This window comes from Oncorhynchus mykiss, chromosome 15, assembly GCF_057628025.1.
Source record: "Oncorhynchus mykiss isolate SJ-2025 chromosome 15, ASM5762802v1, whole genome shotgun sequence".
NCBI lineage: Eukaryota > Metazoa > Chordata > Actinopteri > Salmoniformes > Salmonidae > Oncorhynchus > Oncorhynchus mykiss.
In genome coordinates, this window is record NC_143036.1 from 67,762,451 (window position 1) to 67,789,149 (window position 26,699).

The following is a 26,699-nucleotide window of genomic DNA, read 5'->3' on the forward strand; positions in this document are numbered from 1 at the left end:
AGAGGGAGGAGCAGCGTGAGGTAATACAGTAGAGGGAGGAGCAGCGTGAGGTAATACGGTAGAGGGAGGAGCAGCGTGAGGTAATACGGTAGAGGGAGGAGCAGCGTGAGGTAATACAGTAGGGGGAAGAGCAGCGTGAGGTAATACAGTAGAGGGGAGGTGCAGCGTGAGGTAATACAGTAGGGGGAGGTGCAGCGTGAGGTAATACAGTAGGGGGATGAGCAGCGTGAGGTAATACAGTAGGGGGAAGAGCAGCGTGAGGTAATACAGTAGAGGGGAGGTGCAGCGTGAGGTAATACAGTAGGGGGAGGTGCAGCGTGAGGTAATACAGTAGGGGGATGAGCAGCGTGAGGTAATACAGTAGGGGGAGGTGCAGCGTGAGGTAATACAGTAGGGGGCAGGTGCAGCGTGAGGTAATACAGTAGAGGGGAGGTGCAGCGTGAGGTAATACGGTAGAGGGGAGGTGCAGCGTGAGGTAATACGGTAGGGCGAGGTGCAGCGTGAGGTAATACGGTAGGGCGAGGTGCAGCGTGAGGTAATACGGTAGAGGGAGGAGCAGCGTGAGGTAATACGGTAGAGGGAGGAGCAGCGTGAGGTAATACGGTAGAGGGAGGAGCAGCGTGAGGTAATACAGTAGGGGGAAGTGCAGCGTGAGGTAATGCAGTAGGGGGAGGTGCAGCGTGAGGTAATACAGTAGGGGGAGGTGCAGCGTGAGGTAATACAAGAGGCGAGGTGCAGCGTGAGGTAATACAGTAGAGGGGAGGTGCAGCGTGAGGTAATACAGTAGAGGGGAGGTGCAGCGTGAGGTAATACAGTAGAGGGGAGGTGCAGCGTGAGGTAATACAGTAGAGGGGAGGTGCAGCGTGAGGTAATACAGTAGAGGGGAGGTGCAGCGTGAGGTAATACGGTAGAGGGGAGGTGCAGTGTGAGGTAATACGGTAGGGCGGAGGTGCAGCGTGAGGTAATACGGTAGGGCGAGGAGCAGCGTGAGGTAATACGGTAGGGCGAGGTGCAGCGTGAGGTAATACGGTAGAGGGGAGGTGCAGCGTGAGGTAATACGGTAGAGGGAGGTGCAGCGTGAGGTAATACAGTAGGGTGAGGTGCAGCGTGAGGTAATACGGTAGAGGGGAGGTGCAGCGTGAGGTAATACGGTAGAGGGGAGGTGCAGCGTGAGGTAATACGGTAGAGGGAGGAGCAGCGTGAGGTAATACGGTAGGGCGAGGAGCAGCGTGAGGTAATACGGTAGGGCGAGGTGCAGCGTGAGGTAATACGGTAGGGGGAGGTGCAGCGTGAGGTAAAGCAGGGCTCTTTGGTGTCAACAGGTAAAGCATCAGACTTCCACAATAAGCAGACCTCAAGAGACACTTCTGTCTTAAAGGATGTATGTCCATTTAGTGTGGCGCCCAGGAAAGCTCACTCCACTAGACACGCACACAACCTCTGGAGAGCCTCCTTCCAATCCAGTTGAATTCCTGCCTGACATTACAAACAGATTGGCCATTAGACGGACCCACCCATCTGGCCTCGACAATCGCATCCATATGTTGTAGAGATGTGGAAACCTTCAACACATATTAAGTGATTGTGAGTAGCCTATATGAAGGGGTCTGGAGGGTGAAGGGCGTCTGGTGTTCAACATCCAACAGATCAAAATGGCTTCCTATTCCCTTCAAGAAAGTCTTCACACCTTGACTTTTTCCAAATTTTGTTAATTGTTTGTCACTGGCCTACACACACAGCCCAGAATGTCAAAGTGGAATGCTTTTTGAAATGTTTACAAATTAATAAAAAATAAAAAGCTGAAATGTCTTGAGTCAATAAGTATGATTGGTGAAATTCACTGAAAACCCTCACTAACACACGGTTATATTTACATTATTGCAAATATCCTGTAGCCCACTACCACCAATCAACCAACATTATAGATTAATATTCCATTTCGGTTGTTGCAGGATTTTGTTGTGACAATATGGATCAAATTAAAGTAAGTAGTGCTCACGAGTGAAAAAGGTTCCCCGAAAATGGTGCACAATTGTGTACTGCGTCATCTATTTCGTATGATTTTGTAAATATTTTTTTGCAATTTGTATGATGTGTTACAATATCCAATATGAATTTTATTTTTACGGATTTGTAAGGGCTTAAGATCCAGGACTACATATTTAAGCTCATATACAGAGCCTTCAGAAAGTATTTACACATTTTGTTGTGTTACAGCCTGAATTTAAAATTGATTCATTTGAGATGTGTCACTGGCCGACACACACCACCCCATAATATCAAAGTGGAATTATGCTTTTAGATTATTTTTCAAATGAATTACAAATGAAAAGCTGAAATGTTGAGTCAATTAGTATTCAACACCTTAGTTACGGCAAGCCTAAATAAGTTAAAATAAAAATGTGCTTCAGTCACATAAATTGTATGGGCTCTGTGTGAAATAATAAGTGTTTAAATAATAATTTGTTCTTAATTAACTGACTTGCCTAGTTAAATAGAAGGTTAAAAAAAGAGGGGGAAAAAGTGTTTAACATGTTTGAATGACCACATCATCTCTGTACCCCACACATACAATTATCTGTATCGTACCTTAGTCGAGCAGTGAATTTCAAACACAGATGAAATCAGAAAGACCAAGGAGGCTTTCCAATACCTCAAAGGGCAACCATTGGTGGATAAAAAAAAAACAGACATTGAATATCCCTTTGAGCTTGGTGACGTTATTAATTACGCTTTGGATGGTGTCTCAATACACCCAGTCACTACAAAGATACAGGCGTCCTTCCTAAGTCAGTCGCCGGGAAGGATGGATCAACAACATTGTAGTTACTCCACAATGCTAACGTTATTGACAGAGTGAAAAGAAGGAAGCCTGTACAGAATAAAACATATTCCAAAACATGCATCATGGTTTGCAACATGGCACTAAAGTAATACTGAAAAAAAAATGGAGGCAAAGCAATGAACCTTTTGTCCTGAATACAAAATGGTATGTTTGGGGCAAACCCAGTACCATTCTTAATATTTTTAAGCAACGTGTTGGCTGCATCATGTTATGGGTATGCTTGTAATTGTTAAAGACTGGGGAGTTTTTTTTTTTTATTAAAAAAAGGAAGACCTGGTCAAGTCTGCTTTCCACCAGACACTGGGAGACGAATTCACCTTTCAGCAGGACAATAAGCTAAAACACAAAGCCAAATCTACACTGAAGTTGCTTACCAAGAAGACAGTGAATGTTCCCAAGTGGCCAAGTTACAGTTTTTACTTAAATCTACTTGAAAATCTAGCAATAATCAACAACCAATTTGACAGAGCTTGAATATTTTTTTCAAGAATAAAACGGGCAAATGTTGCACAATTCAGGTGTGGAAAGATTTTGGAGACTTACCCAGAAAGATTCACAGCTGTAATCGCTGCCAAAGGTGCTTCTACAAAGTATTGACTCAGTGGTGTGAATACTTGTGCTAGTGAAATATTTCTGTATTTCATTTTCAATAAATTTGAAAAATGTATTTTCACTTTGTAATTATGGGGTAGTGTGTGTAGATGTTTGAGGGGGAGAAAAAAATTATGAAATCCATTTGAAATTCAGGCTGTAACAACACAATGTGGAATAAGTCAAGGGGTATGAATACTTTCTGAAGACACTGTAGTGCACTACTTTCATCAGGGCGTTGGTCAAAAGTAGTGCATGAAGTAGGAATAGGGTGCCATTTGGGATGCAGACCGTATGTCATTTCACACAGGGTTACAGAGGGAGATAAAACATGGGAGAGATAAATTTGGCACATTGAGAGGACATGAAGATAGGAGTGGGGTAGTGTTAGTAGATACGGGTATGTAGGGTAAAAGATAACAGGGGGTAGTTATGGTATGCCAACAGTCCCATATAGCAGGGGTCTCTAACCTTAATAAGAACCACAGAGGCGCACATGAACTCTGAGCAATACACACATATACACACACATACAATGTACAACACACAACATACACACACGGGACACACACAGACAAAGACGCAACACGGCATCGAAGGCAAAGTCATGACCACACAAACTCACAAGCAGCAATAACACACACACACACAAATAAATGAAGAAACTATTAGACACACCCACACCGTTCCAGGAAAGGTGAGGGTGGTCAGGATGCGGTGCGGTGGCTAACCATAACGGAAGCACCTCATATTAAAAAGGGAGCAGGGATCGTTTGTATCAATCAGCGTTAATCTGGCCTTAATGTGTTTATTAAAGACAACATCAACTGTCATTTCCTAGCAGAAAACCGTTTTACCGGGGAACGACCTTAATCAAATAAACCCAGGCTCTGTGCCATAACGTGCTTATTGTCATATGGTAATAACCACTGATTGAATAAAATCATTTCCAATGACAGAAAACACACGCACGCAAGTGTGTGCGTGTGTCAAGTTATAATGTCAGATTTCCAACCAGTCTTAAAGTCCTAGGTGTCTTGATGGAGAGAGGGTCATGTCAAAATGCCTGGCAGAGAAAATCATTACAAAAACCAACGACAAAGGGGAAAGACATTTAGAAACAAATTACCAAATTAATTAAAACATTAACAATGGAAGACATGCACAATTAAACCGGGGATGATGCGATCATGAATAAATGGTGGTGTCCTGTTGGGAAATGAATGAAGTGGGTTCTTGTTTTGTTTGGTCAATGACAGAGCTGAAATAGAGACCGATAGATAGATGCCTGGATTAGATGTAATGCTTCTATTATGGCTAGTCGAGTAAATGGAGTCTCATCTAATCTAAAACACACAAGCATTCCTGCTATCGACCGATTCTGATCTAAATTGTCTGCACAAATCAACCTGAGCTGCCAGACAGAAAGTATAAACACAACCATAACCAATCTACAGTACATTGTAGCCTATATTTCTCTTGCAACTGTCACTCTGCTTGTTTCCCGGGCACAAAATGGTCACCTCATACCCCAAATGCTCCCTAGACCAGGGCTCTACAACCCTGTTCCTGGAGAGCCACCGTCCTATAGGTTTTCAATCCAGTCCCAGTTGTAACTGACCTGATACATCTTAGCAAGCAACTATTTTCTAGAATCAGGGGAACTAGATGAGGGTTGGAGCAAAAACCTAGAGGACAGTAGCTCTCCAGGAAGAGGGTTGGAGAGCCCTGCTTTTGACACGGATTTGCAATCAGTTTTGCGTTCATTCACCTGGCTTGGCACAAAATGACAGACGAGGCAGAGTGGGGAGGAAGCTGGGATCCAGCGGGGGGGGGGGGTCAATGCCCGCATGAGGTGAAAGGTCACATCAGCTACACGCCATTCCAATGGTGCCAGGGGCGGCTGGCGTGGTTTCACCAGACCCCTGTCGACCTTCGTAGTGAATGACTGCTAACAGCTGGGCGCTCCGCTAGCTCTGATATCAGACACCGTGACCTCTGAACTGGGGCCGCGATACTGCACCTGGCTTGATATGTCTGGCACACACACACCTCTCCTCACATACTGTACACACACACACACACCTCTCCTCACATACTGTACACACACCTCTCCTCACATACTGTACACACACACACCTCTCCTCACATACTGTACACACACACACCTCTCCTCACATACTGTACACACACACACCTCTCCTCACATACTGTACACACACACACCTCTCCTCACATACTGTACACACACACACCTCTCCTCACATACTGTACACACACACACCTCTCCTCACATACTGTACACACACACACCTCTCCTCACATACTGTACACACACACACCTCTCCTCACATACTGTACACACACACACCTCTCCTCACATACTGTACACACACACACCTCTCCTCACATACTGTACACACACACACCTCTCCTCACATACTGTACACACACACACCTCTCCTCACATACTGTACACACACACACCTATCCTCACATACTGTACACACACACACCTCTCCTCACATACTGTACACACACCTTTCCTCACACACCTCTCCTCACACACTGTACACACACCTCTCCTCACACACTGTACACACACACACCTCTCCTCACACACCTCTCCTCACATAATGTACACACACACCTCTCCTCACATACTGTACACACACACTCCCCTCACATACTGTACACACACACTCCCCTCACATACTGTACACACACACACCTCTCCTCACATACTGTACACACACACCTCTCCTCACATACTGTACACACACACCTCTCCTCACATACTGTACACACACACACACCTCTCCTCACATACTGTACACACACACACACACACACACCTCTCCTCACATACTGTACACACACCCACCTCTCCTCACACACTGTACACACACACCTCTCCTCACATACTGTACACACACCCACCTCTCCTCACACACTGTACACACACCCACCTCTCCTCACACACTGTACACACACCCACCTCTCCTCACACACTGTACACACACCCACCTCTCCTCACACACTGTACACACACACCTCTCCTCACACACTGTACACACCTTTCCTCACACACTGTACACACACACTCCCCTCACATACTGTACACACACACTCCCCTCACATACTGTACACACACACTCCCCTCACATACTGTACACACACACTCCCCTCACATACTGTACACACACACTCCCCTCACATACTGTACACACACACTCCCCTCACATACTGTACACACACACTCCCCTCACATACTGTACACACACACTCCCCTCACATACTGTACACACACACTCCCCTCACATACTGTACACACACACTCCCCTCACATACTGTACACACACACTCCCCTCACATACTGTACACACACACTCCCCTCACATACTGTACACACACACTCCCCTCACATACTGTACACACACACTCCCCTCACATACTGTACACACACACTCCCCTCACATACTGTACACACACACTCCCCTCACATACTGTACACACACTCCCCTCACATACTGTACACACACACTCCCCTCACATACTGTACACACACACTCCCCTCACATACTGTACACACACACTCCCCTCACATACTGTACACACACACTCCCCTCACATACTGTACACACACACTCCCCTACTAGCCTATGCTTTTATTAAACCGGAAGTAAACCAAAACAAATGTTGCTTACAGAGTTAAAAGACTGATGACTAATAGTCTAACCAGGCGCCGCTCCAATCTCTGAGGTAGCCAACAAGATGGGCTGAAAGACACGTCACCCTGTTAGCTCCTAGCGCAAGCATTTCACAGTACCTTATATTCCTGCTGTAAACTGTGTACATATACATTTGATTTGTGAGTAACTGGAAGGACGGTGGAAGAAAGTTAGCTAAACCAGGATGTAGTTAGCTAAACCAGGATGTAGTTAGCTAAACCAGGATGTAGTTAGCTAAACCAGGATGTAGTTAGCTAAACCAGGATGTAGTTAGCTAAACCAGGATGTAGTTAGCTAAACCAGGAAGTAGCCTAATGGCCCTCGCGGATGGACTACTTACCGGCGAGGAGGAAGGTGATGAGGCAGGTCTCTTTGGGCATGTAGAGTTTAAGGCGGGAGCCACTGAACACGTATTCTACCACCGCCTCTGAGCGGCCCGCTCTCTGGAGGAAAGGCAGGAACTGCTTGGCCTTCTGTGTTTCCTGGAGAAGAAAGAAACATGTTCAGAGTAGCAGCTTCACCCTAGAAATGCAGATCTTCATGTCAATTGGATGGTCTGATAGTGGATCATACACCTCAGTCGTAGTCCATCCACTTCGTATGCAGATGAGTAAATTAGGTTGAAGTTCATTGCGTGGGATTTCTCGGTAAGGGTGAAGGGACCAATGATTTCACCATGACATTGCTAGGCCTCATCTCTCTTTCTCCCATTCTGTTGAGTCACTGGCTTGATGGGTACACCAAGGCCAGAATTACAAGCGTGGCTAAATCATTGCGTATTCAGACAGGCTGATGAATCAATGGCAGAGAGAGAGAGAGTTATATTAATAAATACACAGCTCGGCAGGCAGGCCAATGCAGCCACAACAAACCAGGCAGTGACTCACTAGCACTCGCTCATGATTTAGATGTCGTGGGGTGGGGGGGGGGGGTAGAGGAAGAGAGATGTGTTCTGGCAAAACAGATAGATGTACTGGGTGAGGAGGATGAGGAAATATGTTGTTGACAAGGTGGAACTATTCCATCAAGCGCCAGGTAGCTCAGGATTTCAGGGTGCAAAGTCAACATTGCTGTGGTGATTAAAGTTACAGGGCAGGAATCTAGCCCTACACTACACATTATTTATCTGTTCAGATGAACTCTTAGGATGGAGAAAGGTGGCCAATGGGAATAGGGAAACAGGTGAACACAAATATATACCAGCTGGGCTGGGGGGCAGGAGTCAGGAGGGACTGTGTTTATGAAACCTGTGTTGGGGGGTGAAGAGAGAGAGACAGAGAGACAGAGACCGAGAGAGACAGAGAGACAGAGACCGAGAGAGAGAGACAGAGAGACAGAGACCGAGAGACAGAGACCGAGAGACAGAGAGAGAGACAGAGAGAGAGACAGAGAGAGTGCCCCAGTGCCATATCCACTCAGCACCTTTGTATGTACTGTACACACACACCCCACTGTACTCCGTTATATATCCCCACTGTATTCTTCTCAATATAACCCACTTCATCTATATAATCCCTCTCGGAAATATCCCTGTGTGTGTGTGTGTGTGTGTGTGTGTGCCACAGGCGGAGAGCTGAGGATCGGGTTGTTAGCTGCCATTTCTGTATTTTTATTAGAAAGCTCATTACATTAGCCTGGCCCGGCCAGGCCACTACAGCCTCCACAGCCCAGCTCTCCAGTCAAGAGGGAGCAGTACTTTAAGATGGAGGAAGAGACACACACACACGCGCTTGTTCTCCCTGACTGGCAGAAGTCATCAACAGATTGGCATGGTATCAAGGATCTATTCCTGGGCGGCTGTCAGTCTTCAGAGTGACAGGGAAACAAGCGAACATGTAAATGTGTCGTATCCCCTCTATGGCTGCAGTGAAACACAGAGAGGGCTGCTGAGAGAGATGGAGCGTCTTTAGAGAGGGGGCTGGGCAAGATCAACACACACACACACCTCATTACACTGGAGAACAGCGTGTGTGTCTATGCGGGCGTTAAACAATAACACACGTCCTAGACTGACTGCCCAGACTGACTGCCCAGTCCATTAAAGCACGGTCTTCTCGTAAAACAAAGACTTAAGGTGGACAAAATGAGAGGGATGGAGTGTGTGTCCCCAGCCGTCATTCCTTTATGTGCTTTAACACACGTGGTCCATGGGGAGAGTGTGGAGAGAGTGTGGAGAGAGTGTGGAGAGAGTGTGGAGAGAGTGTGGAGAGAGTGTGGAGAGAGTGTGGAGAGAGTGTGGAGAGAGAGTGGAGAGAGAGTGGAGAGAGTGTGGAGAGAGTGTGGAGAGAGTGTGGAGAGAGTGTGGAGAGAGTGTGGAGAGAGTGTGGAGAGAGTGTGGAGAGAGTGTGGGGAGAGTGTGGGGAGAGTGTGGGGAGAGTGTGGAGAGAGTGTGGAGAGAGTGTGGAGAGAGTGTGGAGAGAGTGTGGAGAGAGTGTGGAGAGAGTGTGGAGAGAGTGTGGAGAGAGTGTGGAGAGAGTGTGGAGAGAGTGTGGAGAGAGTGTGGGTACGTACGTGCATCTCATTACTCCCCGTTAACACATTTTATGGGCACGGAGTAAATGCTAATCTTCATTTAGTGAGCAGCCCAATCAATTTTCATAAGCAGAGACGCTGTCTGCTGTCCCTGGAACACGTAAACAACTTCCTGGATGACTTTATTAACACAGAGGGAACTATATTTAGATGGGACTTTATTGCTATAATATGGGGGGGGGGGGGCATTATGGATATTACTTAGAGTGAGTCATCTATAGATCAGATGACAAGGTATGTCCAGGGGAGTGGCTTGGGAGAGACTGGAGGGCATTGAGACTGGGGGGTCAAGGTTTGGCAATTATATTATCAAGAAGAATGTTGGCCCTAGAATGTGAATGAACATTGCACACACACACACACTCTCCAGGGGGAAAAACACACAAGATATAAGCCTAGTCACATAACAGTAAACACACAACTATTCCTCAAAGACACACACACCCACATTTCTCTCTCTCCCACCCACACTCTCACACTAATCCATCTTACCCCAGAGATATCAGCCACTCTGTGGATGGGGACCTCCTTCTTGCTATGCAGCCCTTTCCCGTTCTTGATTGCCCTATGATCAATCAGAGGGAGAGAGTGAGACAGAGCGGCCACCATTACGGTTCATCCCATCATCCAGCGAGTTAAGGAGAACCATCAGGTCTTTGAGCCGCAGAGGAGAAACGAAGCTGTGGGTAATAAACACTCAGAGAGCCATTCCGGCTCAGAGGGGGGATACAGTTTCCAAGCTCCCCGGCTCCACCATGAGGATCAGCGGCAGAGGCACTTCACGTGTAATCTATACCCTTAAAATGGAAACTGTAATGGTTGGGGGACGAGGGAGTGCATTTTCAGTCTGACCCTGATGCTGGTGTGATGACAACCTGTTCAGATTCCTACTGGAAAGGGATTGAGTGCTACAGATGAAGATGACGAAGATGATGGAAATTGTGGCAGTCAGTGTCATCTGTGGGTCAGTGATGTGTGTGTGTGTGTGTGTAAGAGATGAGGGAGAATGAGAAAGGGAAGAGGAGTTTGAGGAGCCCAGAAAGAGACAGAAGGAGAGAGAAGGGTAGCATGGGAAAACACTTGCACAAACACCAAGGGTGGGTCGTCATCTATCTGCTAACCCGGAGATCTTCATCTTTAGTGGTGTATTAAAGCACGTACTAAATCTCCCGGTGCACATAATTATATTCACAGACACGTGTAAAGAGAAGGCCTGATTCGGTGTGTGTGTGTGCGCGATAGAGCGACACTCAGAGGCCAATACTTTTGTAGAAAATTAGAGCCGCGCAGGGGTGTAATCAGTCTAAACGAGAGTTTCTACTGGACAAATTCAGGTAGGTCCTTCCCTGTTTTGTTCAGTTTGCTTCCGTTTAAGAAACTTTTTGCAACAGAATCGGAGTAATGAATACACCCCAGGCCTTGTAGAGGAGCTGATTTACGACACAGGGAAAAATGGCCACCTCTGACCAGTGTTGTTCAATATTTTGCCATGATGCAACACACACATATTCGTATTGTATCCCTAAGGGGAATACACTTCTGTTGTTGCATGAGCGTGACAGAAAGCATTTTCATTTAAAGGGAGGTTTAGTCAAGCTGGTTAAATCAGTCAGGTTTAGTTTTCAGCAGTAGAAACCATTTTGGGGCACTGTGCTTACCGTGCCTCTGCAGCCAGTAGCTCGTCGTAGTGGGATGAGCGCTGGTCATCATCCTGTCTGTAGCGGATGACCGTGGCAAAACCTTTACTGACCAACGCCTCGGCTATGTTACTGTGGAGGGAGAGAGAGAAACAGAGAGAGTGAGTGACAGAAACAGAGAGAGTGAGTGAGAGAAACAGAGAGAGTGAGTGAGAGAAACAGAGAGAGTGAGTGAGAGAACCAGAGAGAGTGAGTGAGAGAACCAGAGAGAGTGAGTGAGAGAAACAGAGAGGGTGAGTGAGAGAAACAGAGAGAGTGAGTGAGAGAAACAGAGAGAGTGAGTGAGAGAAACAGGGTGAGTGAGAGAGCCCAAGAGAGGAAGACAGAGAGAAAGACCGACAGAGAGAAAGGGAGGTGATTTTAACCCATGTTTATTTCTCAACACAGTTATTATACAGTAGAAAGCTTCAAGGCTGCAACACGGCCCATCAATACACCAAAAAGGGCGCGGGGGCAAGCCCAGAAACACTGAAGAAACACAAGCCCAGAAACACTGAAGAAACACAAGCCCAGAAACACTGAAGAAACACAAGCCCAGAAACACTGAAGAAACACAAGCCCACAAACACTGAAGAAACACAAGCCCAGAAACACAAGCCCAGAAACACAAGCCCAGAAACACTGAAGAAACACTGAAGAAACACAAGCCCAGAAACACAAGCCCAGAAACACTGAAGAAACACTGAAGAAACACAAGCCCAGAAACACTGAAGAAACACAAGCCCAGAAACACTGAAGAAACACAAGCCCAGAAACACTGAAGAAACACAAGCCCACAAACACTGAAGAAACACAAGCCCAGAAACACAAGCCCAGAAACACAAGCCCAGAAACACTGAAGAAACACTGAAGAAACACAAGCCCAGAAACACTGAAGAAACACAAGCCCAGAAACACTGAAGAAACACAAGCCCAGAAACACTGAAGAAACACAAGCCCAGAAACACTGAAGAAACACAAGCTCAGAAACACTGAAGAAACACAAGCTCAGAAACACAAGCTCAGAAACACTGAAGAAACACTGAAGAAACACAAGCTCAGAAACACTGAAGAAACACAAGCTCAGAAACACTGAAGAAACACAAGCCCAGAAACACTGAAGAAACACAAGCCCAGAAACACTGAAGAAACACAAGCTCAGAAACACTGAAGAAACACAAGCTCAGAAACACTGAAGAAACACAAGCTCAGAAACACTGAAGAAACACAAGCTCAGAAACACTGAAGAAACACTGAAGAAACACAAGCTCAGAAACACTGAAGAAACACTGAAGAAACACAAGCTCAGAAACAGTGAAGAAACACAAGCTCAAAAACACTGAAGAAACACAAGCTCAGAAACACTGAAGAAACACAAGCTCAGAAACACAAGCCCAGAAACACAAGCCCAGAAACACTGAAGAAACACAAGCCCAGAAACACTGAAGAAACACAAGCCCAGAAACACTGAAGAAACACAAGCTCAGAAACACTGAAGAAACACTGAAGAAACACAAGCTCAGAAACACAGAAGAAACACAAGCCCAGAAACACAAGCCCAGAAACACAAGCCCAGAAACACAAGCCCAGAAACACTGAAGAAACACTGAAGAAACACAAGCCCAGAAACACTGAAGAAACACAAGCCCAGAAACACTGAAGAAACACAAGCCCAGAAACACTGAAGAAACACTGAAGAAACACAAGCCCAGAAACACTGAAGAAACACTGAAGAAACACAAGCCCAGAAACACTGAAGAAACACTGAAGAAACACAAGCCCAGAAACACTGAAGAAACACAAGCCCAGAAACACTGAAGAAACACTGAAGAAACACAAGCCCAGAAACACTGAAGAAACACTGAAGAAACACAAGCCCAGAAACACTGAAGAAACACTGAAGAAACACAAGCCCAGAAACACTGAAGAAACACTGAAGAAACACAAGCTCAGAAACACTGAAGAAACACAAGCTCAGAAACACTGAAGAAACACAAGCCCAGAAACACTGAAGAAACACAAGCCCAGAAACACTGAAGAAACACAAGCTCAGAAACACTGAAGAAACACAAGCCCAGAAACACTGAAGAAACACAAGCCCAGAAACACAAGCCCAGAAACACAAGCTCAGAAACACTGAAACACAAGCTCAGAAACACTGAAGAAACACAAGCCCAGAAACACTGAAGAAACACAAGCCCAGAAACACTGAAGAAACACAAGCCCAGAAACACTGAAGAAACACAAGCCCAGAAACACTGAAGAAACACAAGCCCAGAAACACTGAAGAAACACAAGCCCAGAAACACTGAAGAAACACAAGCCCAGAAACACTGAAGAAACACAAGCCCAGAAACACTGAAGAAACACAAGCCCAGAAACACTGAAGAAACACAAGCCCAGAAACACTGAAGAAACACAAGCCCAGAAACACTGAAGAAACACAAGCCCAGAAACACTGAAGAAACACAAGCCCAGAAACACTGAAGAAACACAAGCCCAGAAACACTGAAGAAACACAAGCCCAGAAACACTGAAGAAACACAAGCCCAGAAACACTGAAGAAACACAAGCCCAGAAACACTGAAGAAACACAAGCCCAGAAACACTGAAGAAACACAAGCCCAGAAACACTGAAGAAACACAAGCTCAGAAACACTGAAGAAACACAAGCTCAGAAACACAAGCTCAGAAACACAAGCTCAGAAACACTGAAGAAACACAAGCCCAGAAACACTGAAGAAACACTGAAGAAACACAAGCCCAGAAACACTGAAGAAACACTGAAGAAACACAAGCCCAGAAACACTGAAGAAACACTGAAGAAACACAAGCCCAGAAACACTGAAGAAACACAAGCCCAGAAACACTGAAGAAACACTGAAGAAACACAAGCCCAGAAACACTGAAGAAACACAAGCCCAGAAACACTGAAGAAACACAAGCTCAGAAACACTGAAGAAACACAAGCCCAGAAACACTGAAGAAACACAAGCTCAGAAACACTGAAGAAACACAAGCTCAGAAACAGTGAAGAAACACAAGCTCAGAAACACAAGCCCAGAAACACTGAAGAAACACAAGCCCAGAAACACTGAAGAAACACTGAAGAAACACAAGCCCAGAAACACTGAAGAAACACAAGCCCAGAAACACTGAAGAAACACAAGCTCAGAAACACTGAAGAAACACAAGCTCGGAAACACTGAAGAAACACAAGCTCAGAAACAGTGAAGAAACACAAGCTCAGAAACAGTGAAGAAACACAAGCTCAAAAACACTGAAGAAACACTGAAGAAACACAAGCCCAGAAACACTGAAGAAACACAAGCCCAGAAACACTGAAGAAACACTGAAGAAACACAAGCCCAGAAACACTGAAGAAACACTGAAGAAACACTGAAGAAACACAAGCTCAGAAACACTGAAGAAACACAAGCCCAGAAACACTGAAGAAACACAAGCCCAGAAACACTGAAGAAACACAAGCCCAGAAACACTGAAGAAACACAAGCTCAGAAACACTGAAGAAACACAAGCCCAGAAACACTGAAGAAACACTGAAGAAACACAAGCCCAGAAACACTGAAGAAACACAAGCCCAGAAACACTGAAGAAACACTGAAGAAACACAAGCCCAGAAACACTGAAGAAACACTGAAGAAACACAAGCCCAGAAACACTGAAGAAACACTGAAGAAACACAAGCCCAGAAACACTGAAGAAACACTGAAGAAACACAAGCTCAGAAACACTGAAGAAACACAAGCCCAGAAACACTGAAGAAACACAAGCCCAGAAACACTGAAGAAACACAAGCCCAGAAACACTGAAGAAACACAAGCTCAGAAACACTGAAGAAACACAAGCCCAGAAACACTGAAGAAACACTGAAGAAACACAAGCCCAGAAACACAAGCCCAGAAACACAAGCTCAGAAACACTGAAACACAAGCTCAGAAACACTGAAGAAACACAAGCCCAGAAACACTGAAGAAACACAAGCCCAGAAACACTGAAGAAACACAAGCCCAGAAACACTGAAGAAACACAAGCCCAGAAACACTGAAGAAACACAAGCCCAGAAACACTGAAGAAACACAAGCCCAGAAACACTGAAGAAACACAAGCCCAGAAACACTGAAGAAACACAAGCCCAGAAACACTGAAGAAACACAAGCCCAGAAACACTGAAGAAACACAAGCCCAGAAACACTGAAGAAACACAAGCCCAGAAACACTGAAGAAACACAAGCCCAGAAACACTGAAGAAACACAAGCCCAGAAACACTGAAGAAACACAAGCCCAGAAACACTGAAGAAACACAAGCCCAGAAACACTGAAGAAACACAAGCCCAGAAACACTGAAGAAACACAAGCTCAGAAACACTGAAGAAACACAAGCTCAGAAACACAAGCTCAGAAACACAAGCTCAGAAACACTGAAGAAACACAAGCCCAGAAACACTGAAGAAACACTGAAGAAACACAAGCCCAGAAACACTGAAGAAACACTGAAGAAACACAAGCCCAGAAACACTGAAGAAACACTGAAGAAACACAAGCCCAGAAACACTGAAGAAACACAAGCCCAGAAACACTGAAGAAACACAAGCCCAGAAACACTGAAGAAACACTGAAGAAACACAAGCCCAGAAACACTGAAGAAACACAAGCTCAGAAACACTGAAGAAACACAAGCCCAGAAACACTGAAGAAACACAAGCTCAGAAACACTGAAGAAACACAAGCTCAGAAACAGTGAAGAAACACAAGCTCAGAAACACAAGCCCAGAAACACTGAAGAAACACAAGCCCAGAAACACTGAAGAAACACTGAAGAAACACAAGCCCAGAAACACTGAAGAAACACAAGCCCAGAAACACTGAAGAAACACAAGCTCAGAAACACTGAAGAAACACAAGCTCGGAAACACTGAAGAAACACAAGCTCAGAAACAGTGAAGAAACACAAGCTCAGAAACAGTGAAGAAACACAAGCTCAAAAACACTGAAGAAACACTGAAGAAACACAAGCCCAGAAACACTGAAGAAACACAAGCCCAGAAACACTGAAGAAACACTGAAGAAACACAAGCCCAGAAACACTGAAGAAACACTGAAGAAACACAAGCCCAGAAACACTGAAGAAACACTGAAGAAACACAAGCCCAGAAACACTGAAGAAACACAAGCCCAGAAACACTGAAGAAACACTGAAGAAACACAAGCCCAGAAACACTGAAGAAACACTGAAGAAACACAAGCCCAGAAACACTGAAGAAACACTGAAGAAACACAAGCCCAGAAACACTGAAGAAACACTGAAGAAACACAAGCTCAGAAACACTGAAGAAACACAAGCCCAGAAACACTGAAGAAACACAAGCCCAGAAACACTGAAGAAACACAAGCCCAGAAACACTGAAGAAACACAAGCTCAGAAACACTGAAGAAACACAAGCCCAGAAACACTGAAGAAACACTGAAGAAACACAAGCCCAGAAACACAAGCCCAGAAACACAAGCTCAGAAACACTGAAGAAACACAAGCCCAGAAACACTGAAGAAACACAAGCTCAGAAACACTGAAACACAAGCTCAGAAACACTGAAACACAAGCCCAGAAACACTGAAGAAACACAAGCCCAGAAACACTGAAGAAACACAAGCCCAGAAACACTGAAGAAACACAAGCCCAGAAACACTGAAGAAACACAAGCCCAGAAACACTGAAGAAACACAAGCCCAGAAACACTGAAGAAACACAAGCCCAGAAACACTGAAGAAACACAAGCCCAGAAACACTGAAGAAACACAAGCCCAGAAACACTGAAGAAACACAAGCCCAGAAACACTGAAGAAACACAAGCCCAGAAACACTGAAGAAACACAAGCCCAGAAACACTGAAGAAACACAAGCCCAGAAACACTGAAGAAACACAAGCCCAGAAACACTGAAGAAACACAAGCCCAGAAACACTGAAGAAACACAAGCCCAGAAACACTGAAGAAACACAAGCCCAGAAACACTGAAGAAACACAAGCCCAGAAACACTGAAGAAACACAAGCTCAGAAACACTGAAGAAACACAAGCTCAGAAACACAAGCTCAGAAACACTGAAGAAACACAAGCCCAGAAACACTGAAGAAACACTGAAGAAACACAAGCCCAGAAACACTGAAGAAACACTGAAGAAACACAAGCCCAGAAACACTGAAGAAACACAAGCCCAGAAACACTGAAGAAACACAAGCCCAGAAACACTGAAGAAACACAAGCTCAGAAACACTGAAGAAACACAAGCCCAGAAACACTGAAGAAACACAAGCTCAGAAACACTGAAGAAACACAAGCTCAGAAACAGTGAAGAAACACAAGCTCAGAAACACAAGCCCAGAAACACTGAAGAAACACAAGCCCAGAAACACTGAAGAAACACTGAAGAAACACAAGCCCAGAAACACTGACGAAACACAAGCCCAGAAACACTGAAGAAACACTGAAGAAACACAAGCCCAGAAACACTGAAGAAACACAAGCCCAGAAACACTGAAGAAACACAAGCCCAGAAACACTGAAGAAACACAAGCTCAGAAACACTGAAGAAACACAAGCTCAGAAACACAAGCCCAGAAACACTGAAGAAACACAAGCCCAGAAACACTGAAGAAACACAAGCCCAGAAACACTGAAGAAACACAAGCTCAGAAACACTGAAGAAACACAAGCTCAGAAACAGTGAAGAAACACAAGCTCAGAAACAGTGAAGAAACACAAGCTCAGAAACAGTGAAGAAACACAAGCTCAGAAACAGTGAAGAAACACAAGCTCAGAAACACTGAAGAAACACAAGCTCAGAAACACTGAAGAAACACAAGCTCAGAAACACAAGCTCAGAAACACTGAAGAAACACAAGCCCAGAAACACAAGCCCAGAAACACAAGACCAGAAACACAAGCCCAGAAACACAAGCCCAGAAACACAAGCCCAGAAACACTGAAGAAACACAAGCCCAGAAACACAAGCCCAGAAACACTGAAGAAACACAAGCCCAGAAACACTGAAGAAACACAAGCCCAGAAACACAAGCCCAGAAACACTGAAGAAACACAAGCTCAGAAACACTGAAGAAACACAAGCCCAGAAACACTGAAGAAACACAAGCCCAGAAACACTGAAGAAACACTGAAGAAACACAAGCCCAGAAACACTGAAGAAACACAAGCTCAGAAACACTGAAGAAACACAAGCTCAGAAACACTGAAGAAACACAAGCTCAGAAACACAAGCTCAGAAACACTGAAGAAACACAAGCCCAGAAACACAAGCCCAGAAACACAAGCCCAGAAACACAAGCCCAGAAACACTGAAGAAACACTGAAGAAACACAAGCCCAGAAACACTGAAGAAACACAAGCCCAGAAACACTGAAGAAACACAAGCTCAGAAACACTGAAGAAACACAAGCCCAGAAACACTGAAGAAACACAAGCTCAGAAACACTGAAGAAACACAAGCTCAGAAACAGTGAAGAAACACAAGCTCAGAAACACAAGCCCAGAAACACTGAAGAAACACAAGCCCAGAAACACTGAAGAAACACTGAAGAAACACAAGCCCAGAAACACTGAAGAAACACAAGCCCAGAAACACTGAAGAAACACAAGCCCAGAAACACTGAAGAAACACAAGCTCAGAAACACTGAAGAAACACAAGCTCGGAAACACTGAAGAAACACAAGCTCAGAAACAGTGAAGAAACACAAGCTCAGAAACAGTGAAGAAACACAAGCTCAAAAACACTGAAGAAACACAAGCTCAGAAACACTAGCTCAGAAACACAAGCTCAGAAACACAAGCTCAGAAACACTGAAGAAACACAAGCTCAGAAACACTGAAGAAACACAAGCCCAGAAAAACAAGCCCAGAAACACTGAAGAAACACAAGCTCAGAAACACTGAAGAAACACAAGCCCAGAAACACAAGCCCAGAAACACTGAAGAAACACAAGCTCAGAAACACTGAAGAAACACAAGCCCAGAAACACAAGCCCAGAAACACAAGCCCAGAAACACAAGCTCAGAAACACTGAAGAAACACAAGCCCAGAAACACTGAAGAAACACAAGCTCAGAAACACTGAAACACAAGCTCAGAAACACTGAAGAAACACAAGCCCAGAAACACTGAAGAAACACAAGCCCAGAAACACTGAAGAAACACAAGCCCAGAAACACTGAAGAAACACAAGCCCAGAAACACTGAAGAAACACAAGCCCAGAAACACTGAAGAAACACAAGCCCAGAAACACTGAAGAAACACAAGCCCAGAAACACTGAAGAAACACAAGCTCAGAAACACTGAAGAAACACAAGCTCAGAAACACTGAAGAAACACTGAAGAAACACAAGCTCAGAAACACTGAAGAAACACAAGCCCAGAAACACTGAAGAAACACTGAAGAAACACAAGCCCAGAAACACTGAAGAAACACAAGCTCAGAAACACTGAAGAAACACTGAAGAAACACAAGCTCAGAAACACTGAAGAAACACTGACGAAACACAAGCCCAGAAACACTGAAGAAACACTGAAGAAACACAAGCCCAGAAACACTGAAGAAACACAAGCCCAGAAACACTGAAGAAACACAAGCCCAGAAACACTGAAGAAACACTGAAGAAACACAAGCCCAGAAACACTGAAGAAACACAAGCCCAGAAACACTGAAGAAACACAAGCTCAGAAACACTGAAGAAACACAAGCCCAGAAACACTGAAGAAACACAAGCTCAGAAACACTGAAGAAACACAAGCTCAGAAACACAAGCCCAGAAACACTGAAGAAACACAAGCCCAGAAACACAAGCCCAGAAACACTGAAGAAACACAAGCCCAGAAACACAAGCCCAGAAACACTGAAGAAACACAAGCCCAGAAACACTGAAGAAACACAAGCCCAGAAACACTGAAGAAACACAAGCTCAGAAACACTGAAGAAACACAAGCTCAGAAACAGTGAAGAAACACAAGCTCAGAAACAGTGAAGAAACACAAGCTCAGAAACAGTGAAGAAACACAAGCTCAGAAACAGTGAAGAAACACAAGCTCAGAAACACTGAAGAAACACAAGCTCAGAAACACAAGCTCAGAAACACAAGCTCAGAAACACAAGCTCAGAAACACTGAAGAAACACAAGCCCAGAAACACAAGCCCAGAAACACAAGCCCAGAAACACAAGCCCAGAAACACTGAAGAAACACAAGCCCAGAAACACTGAAGAAACACAAGCCCAGAAACACAAGCCCAGAAACACTGAAGAAACACAAGCCCAGAAACACTGAAGAAACACAAGCCCAGAAACACAAGCCCAGAAACACTGAAGAAACACAAGCTCAGAAACACTGAAGAAACACAAGCCCAGAAACACTGAAGAAACACAAGCCCAGAAACACTGAAGAAACACTGAAGAAACACAAGCCCAGAAACACTGAAGAAACACAAGCTCAGAAACACTGAAGAAACACAAGCTCAGAAACACTGAAGAAACACAAGCTCAGAAACACAAGCTCAGAAACACAAGCTCAGAAACACTGAAGAAACACAAGCCCAGAAACACAAGCCCAGAAACACAAGCCCAGAAACACAAGCCCAGAAACACTGAAGAAACACTGAAGAAACACAAGCCCAGAAACACTGAAGAAACACAAGCCCAGAAACACAAGCCCAGAAACACTGAAGAAACACAAGCCCAGAAACACTGAAGAAACACAAGCCCAGAAACACAAGCCCAGAAACACTGAAGAAACACAAGCTCAGAAACACTGAAGAAACACAAGCCCAGAAACACTGAAGAAACACTGAAGAAACACAAGCCCAGAAACACTGAAGAAACACAAGCCCAGAAACACAAGCCCAGAAACACAAGCCCAGAAACACTGAAGAAACACAAGCCCAGAAACACAAGCCCAGAAACACTGAAGAAACACAAGCCCAGAAACACTGAAGAAACACAAGCCCAGAAACACAAGCCCAGAAACACTGAAGAAACACAAGCCCAGAAACACAAGCCCAGAAACACTGAAGAAACACAAGCCCAGAAACACTGAAGAAACACAAGCCCAGAAACACTGAAGAAACACAAGCCCAGAAACACTGAAGAAACACAAGCCCAGAAACACTGAAGAAACACAAGCCCAGAAACACTGAAGAAACACAAGCTCAGAAACACTGAAGAAACACAAGCCCAGAAACACTGAAGAAACACAAGCCCAGAAACACTGAAGAAACACAAGCCCAGAAACACTGAAGAAACACAAGCCCAGAAACACTGAAGAAACACAAGCCCAGAAACACTGAAGAAACACAAGCCCAGAAACACTGAAGAAACACTGAAGAAACACAAGCCCAGAAACACTGAAGAACAACAGAAGAAAGCTTAAAGAAAATGTGAAAGACAATGACTGACTAACTGACTAGCAAGTAAAGGTCCCTGCAACATGGCGAGGTGAGAGAGACCTTCGAACCACAGCAAGCAGAGGCAGCATTGTTATTTCACAACCACAGAAAGAGGGGGAAGGTGAGAGATAGAAGTAGAAAGATAACAGGTGAGAGTTTGATGGAAGGGCTCTGCAGTTAGCTCAGAGCCCTTAGGCGCCCATGTAACAGCTAAAGTGGATGGGAGTGAGTGCACTCGGTGCAGGCTAGTCTTTCCAAAATGTTTTGTTAGCCTGTCGGCATGCTAAGACCGTGATTGAGTAAGTTTGGTGGCTCCTCGTTGTGGTGAAATGTTTTTATTAGATTTTCTGTTCAGATTAATTGGAGGGGGAGCGCGAGAGAGATGAGGCCGAGAGAGAGAGCGAGAGAGATGAGGCCGAGAGAGAGAGCGAGAGAGATGAGGCCGAGAGAGAGAGCGAGAGAGATGAGGCCGAGAGAGAGAGCGAGAGAGGCAGGCAGGCCTAGGAGTCTAGTAAACTGCCTTCAATTGAGATGTGGAGTCAAAAAGAAAAGAGAAAAAACAGAAAAAGTAATTTCCCCCGTCCTCACTTTGTTTCATTTCTCGGTCTTTTATGAATTGAGACAAATTGAGCATCACATCATGACAGTGGCTTTAATGACTTTCACATCTTCTGAATGGAAATGTGGAGGCAGATCAGCTAACACTGCAAAAATGTTGGACTAAGTGTTGCAAATTGCCTTCAAATTAGACACTTTAAAAAAAGTTGGAAAAGCATTCATTTCATAGATCTCACACGACTGGGATGGGTGAAAACAACATGGTGGATCTTTCACTTTGACCCATCCAGGTTGTCAGATTAGTGCTTGTTCCAAAGATTGTATTTATTTTACCTTCATTTATAAAGGCAAGTCAGTTTAAAGAACAAACTCTTATTTACTGAATGACCTAGCCTGCCTGACTGTATGCATTTATAAAGGCAAGTCAGTTTAAAGAACAAACTCTTATTTACTGAATGACCTAGCCTGCCTGACTGTATGCATTTATAAAGTATGAGGAAATGAGGTTGACGTGTCCTTGGGAAATCAGACAACCTTTAATACAACCTTAAATTAGCCTAAAAGCAGGGTACGGTCAAACAGGCCTTTTCCACACCCCTCTCCACCAGTCCCCACTCCAACACTAACCATCTCAATGGTCGTGGTATCTAGGACGTAGGCTGCTAGCCTGCTGGCACTCGCTATCTCCAGCTAGCCCCCCTGCTGTGCCTCTCTCCCTCGCCTTGTGCTAAACGGGTAGAGGGGTCTGGCTCACCACGTGGAGAGAAATATGGTGCGCCATAAGACGCACGCACGCACGCACACACACACACACAGCACCTCAGAGCCTGAGGGCGGCCCGGCCACCTGTTACCCACAATGCACCGCAGTACGTCTGCCTGGTAATTGGGTGACCTACGCTGGCCGGGCGTTGCTGCTAACTAGCGGTGCCGTGTGATAAGGGGGGCTAGCAGATGAAAGGAGAGGGACTCCGTAGCTCCAGAACATGTCTTAACAAGGTCTTTCTTCCATTTGTATGAGTGAAAACAACCTCAGAGGGCGTAGCCGGGCGACATGTTGACCTGAAGGGGTGTGAATGAACTGTGTGGCTTGCCCACGTTGGTTGCTCTTTAATGCAGTAGGCATGTACTGTGTACATTTAACCTGTTCTATTGGGCCTTTGTAGAGCTTTTATTTCTCGTTGAACTGTCTTGTCCTTGTCCATTACATCAGTGGCCTACAGACAGATATTCACTTCAACTGATTCTAAGGAATATAGATATATACAGCCTAGATCAGTCCCCTTCAATCATAGCATATTGTGCATGTTTCTTCCAGTCCAGTACTAACACCCAATTCAACTTTCCAACGGGTGAAATACAGTAAGTTTGAGCCGACTCTGCAGTGTTACTACTGGACTAGAACAAAGCTCTGCACTATAGGCGTTTCCGGAGCCAGGATTGACAAATGCTCGTCTGGACTACTCATCCTGCCTACAAGCAAGGTGACAGACGGGGTGACACAGACATGTTAGGGGTCAGCAGAGGTCGACGGTGCAGGGGGACAAGTTGGTGTCCAGATAGGTGTACTCACATGCCGCCGATGGTGACCGTGGCACAGGTGCGTTCTGCAAAGGCGGGGATGGTGCTGGTCTCTGAGGAGCTGGTGGCAGCTCTGATGTAGTCCACCGTGACGTTCACCTGAAACGCCATGTCACAGGAAATGATGTCAATGCCATGTCACAGGAAATTATGTCAGACAACTCTCCCGGTGAATGACGTCAAACAACTCTGAAGGTTGATTTAAAAGAGCCCCCGTGTCTTTAGTGGACTAGAGACCTCAAGTCCTCACGGTCACCGTCATGTAATATAGGGTTGAAGACAGCGTATGACTGCACACGTGGGGAGATTTGGAGTCAATTTGTGTCAACGTAACATTAGTGATGGGGGGAATCGATAAAGTTACAAAACGCTAGTATTTTCCTTCATAGCGTGTTCTCCATCTTTTTAAGTAGGAAGCCAATGTGTTTGCAGCACTTATTTACATGACTGATCAAAACTCGTTTTTCTCATGACTCTCTTGTCCCTCTGAAGCAGACATATGGTGAGCAAAATGTTGGGAACATCAAGTCGTAATAAAATCAAGGCATCGACTAGTCAAAGTTTTTCAAATAATTAGAAATACTGGTCATGAAAATGCAATAGACAGACGTGTGTGTGTGTGTGTGTGTGTGTGTACGGGCTAGTTTACAAGGTCACCCCCAGTCAGTGTGAATCATGTCAGGCTGGACTGTAGATCTCCCCAGAGGAGCACTGGGGCTGTTTATAACTCCACGCTCACAAACACACTCACACTCACGCGCCCACGCAACCAAGAGGTGGCAGATTGCTATCCAACACGGACAGGCCCAGCAGCACACAGCGGGTGGAGGAAAAACAGTGTTTAGATGGGGAACAACCATTTCCCCCATTCCTCCCTTCCTGGCCGACAGAGCAAACAGAAGCAGGGAAGCAGGGATGAATAGGATAGGTGGGGACCGGCAATGACATTCCCTAAGCCCAGGATGGGAGCAACAGGGAATCTACAATCTGGGAATCTCCAGGCCTGCATTTTTACTCCATCATACAGTTGAGCAAACAAAGAGCTATTCCGTCAGAGAGAGGTGCGAGGGTCCCAACTGTCCCAGATGGTGGGGTCACATAGAGGTGGGAGAGGAGACGAGGGGGGCGTTGTCATTAATCTGAGGGCCTCACTGGACAAGGACACGGTGATGGAGTGTAGACAGGATTATAGGAAATGGATGTCCCAGCATGCTCTCTGCTAAGTTGGCGTCTGGCAAGGGTGGGTGGTAAAATGGGGATGTGAGAGAGTGGTAGAGGAAGAAGCTAGAACGGCCTAGCGACGAGAGGGTTTGGGGCTACAGTGTAACCGTAAAAGGGGACTAAAAGGTGTCGTACTACATTTGAGGACTATGTGGAGCGATGTAGCGCTGTGTAAAACAATAGGGCACAATCGTAGGGTTTATCATTGGTAGCCTAGCGGTTAGAGAGTTTGGCCAGTAACCAAAAGGTTGCTGGTTCGAATACCTGAGCAGACAAGGTGAAAAATCTGTCGATGTGGCACTTAAACCTAATTTGCTCCAGGGCACCGTACTACTACGGCTGACCCTGTAATACAACACATTTCACTGCCTCTATCCAGTGTATATGACAAAATATATTTCATTCTACAAAATGGCTGAAGCATTTACTACCCTAAATGTTATTGTGTGTGACTGTTACTAGAAGTCTTCAGAGGCCATTGCATCTATTTCCATGTTAAAGTAGACCTAACAGAATGAGTGGAAAGTTCCCCTATAACAAACCAAAACACAAGGCTCAACTTCCACTTAATATAGAAAACTGCCTGGACTACACAACATATTACTGTCAATAACATTGGTATAAGATGCTCTTAGTAAAATTCCCGCTAGCAAACACACACACACACACACTTCATAACAGAAAATAAGCATAACAACCCAATCTGATCGGCATAATGGAAATTTCATTTAGCGCAGACTTCCTACCGAGGCTCCTCATTTTCCCACAGCGGAACACGGCTGTAAGCTTTTTTGTGCCTCAACAAATAAGGCATTTATTCCCCCCATAAAAGATGGTTTTGGTTCATTTGTGCTTTGTGTCGCGTCTCCTCCCGAATCTACACATCTTCTGTAATGGCTCTGCATCGTTGGGCAGGGATAATGACTTCAGATGAGGGAAGGAGGAAGAGTGTGAGAGAGGGAGGAGAGATGGAGAGAAAGAGAGGAGAGGAGCAGAGATGGAGAGAAAGAGAGGAGAGGAGCAGAGATGGAGAGAAAGAGAGGAGAGGAGCAGAGATGGAGAGAAAGAGGAGAGGAGCAGAGATGGAGAGAAAGAAGAGAGGAGCAGAGATGGAGAGAAAGAAGAGAGGAGCAGAGATGGAGAGAAAGAGAGGAGAGGAGCAGAGATGGAGAGAAAGAGAGGAGAGGAGCAGAGATGGAGAGAAAGAGAGGAGAGGAGCAGAGATGGAGAGAGGAGAGGAGCAGAGATGGACAGAAAGAGGACGATTAGAGGAAAAAATGAGGAAAAAAGCAGAAGGAGGAAGGAGACGGAAAAAAGAATAGAGCAGATTTTCAGCAGAGCACGACAGAGAGGGAGAGAGTCTGACCCCATTAAGTAAAGTGATGATAGATTAAAAGGTTTGACAAAGCGATGGTAGATTAGAGGATCCAGCAGATTCTCCACAGACCAGTGTGCAGATCTCGAGATAGAGAAGTCATTTAGAAGAGACCCCTAGAGG

At 45.2% G+C, this 26,699-nt stretch overlaps 1 protein-coding gene across 2 annotated transcripts in view; it reads right to left on the minus strand.

Moving 5' to 3' along the window:
- Positions 1–26,699, minus strand: part of LOC110490780 (staphylococcal nuclease domain-containing protein 1) — a 374,611-nt gene that overhangs the window by 290,581 nt on the left and 57,331 nt on the right. For both annotated transcript variants that reach the window (XM_036944950.2, XM_090200893.1), the window contains exons 12-15: positions 23,973–24,079; positions 11,358–11,468; positions 10,192–10,264; positions 7,508–7,649 (exon numbers count right to left, since the gene is read on the minus strand). In XM_036944950.2, the coding sequence (XP_036800845.1) occupies positions 7,508–7,649; positions 10,192–10,264; positions 11,358–11,468; positions 23,973–24,079 (433 nt within the window). The remainder of the gene's footprint in view (positions 1–7,507; positions 7,650–10,191; positions 10,265–11,357; positions 11,469–23,972; positions 24,080–26,699) is intronic.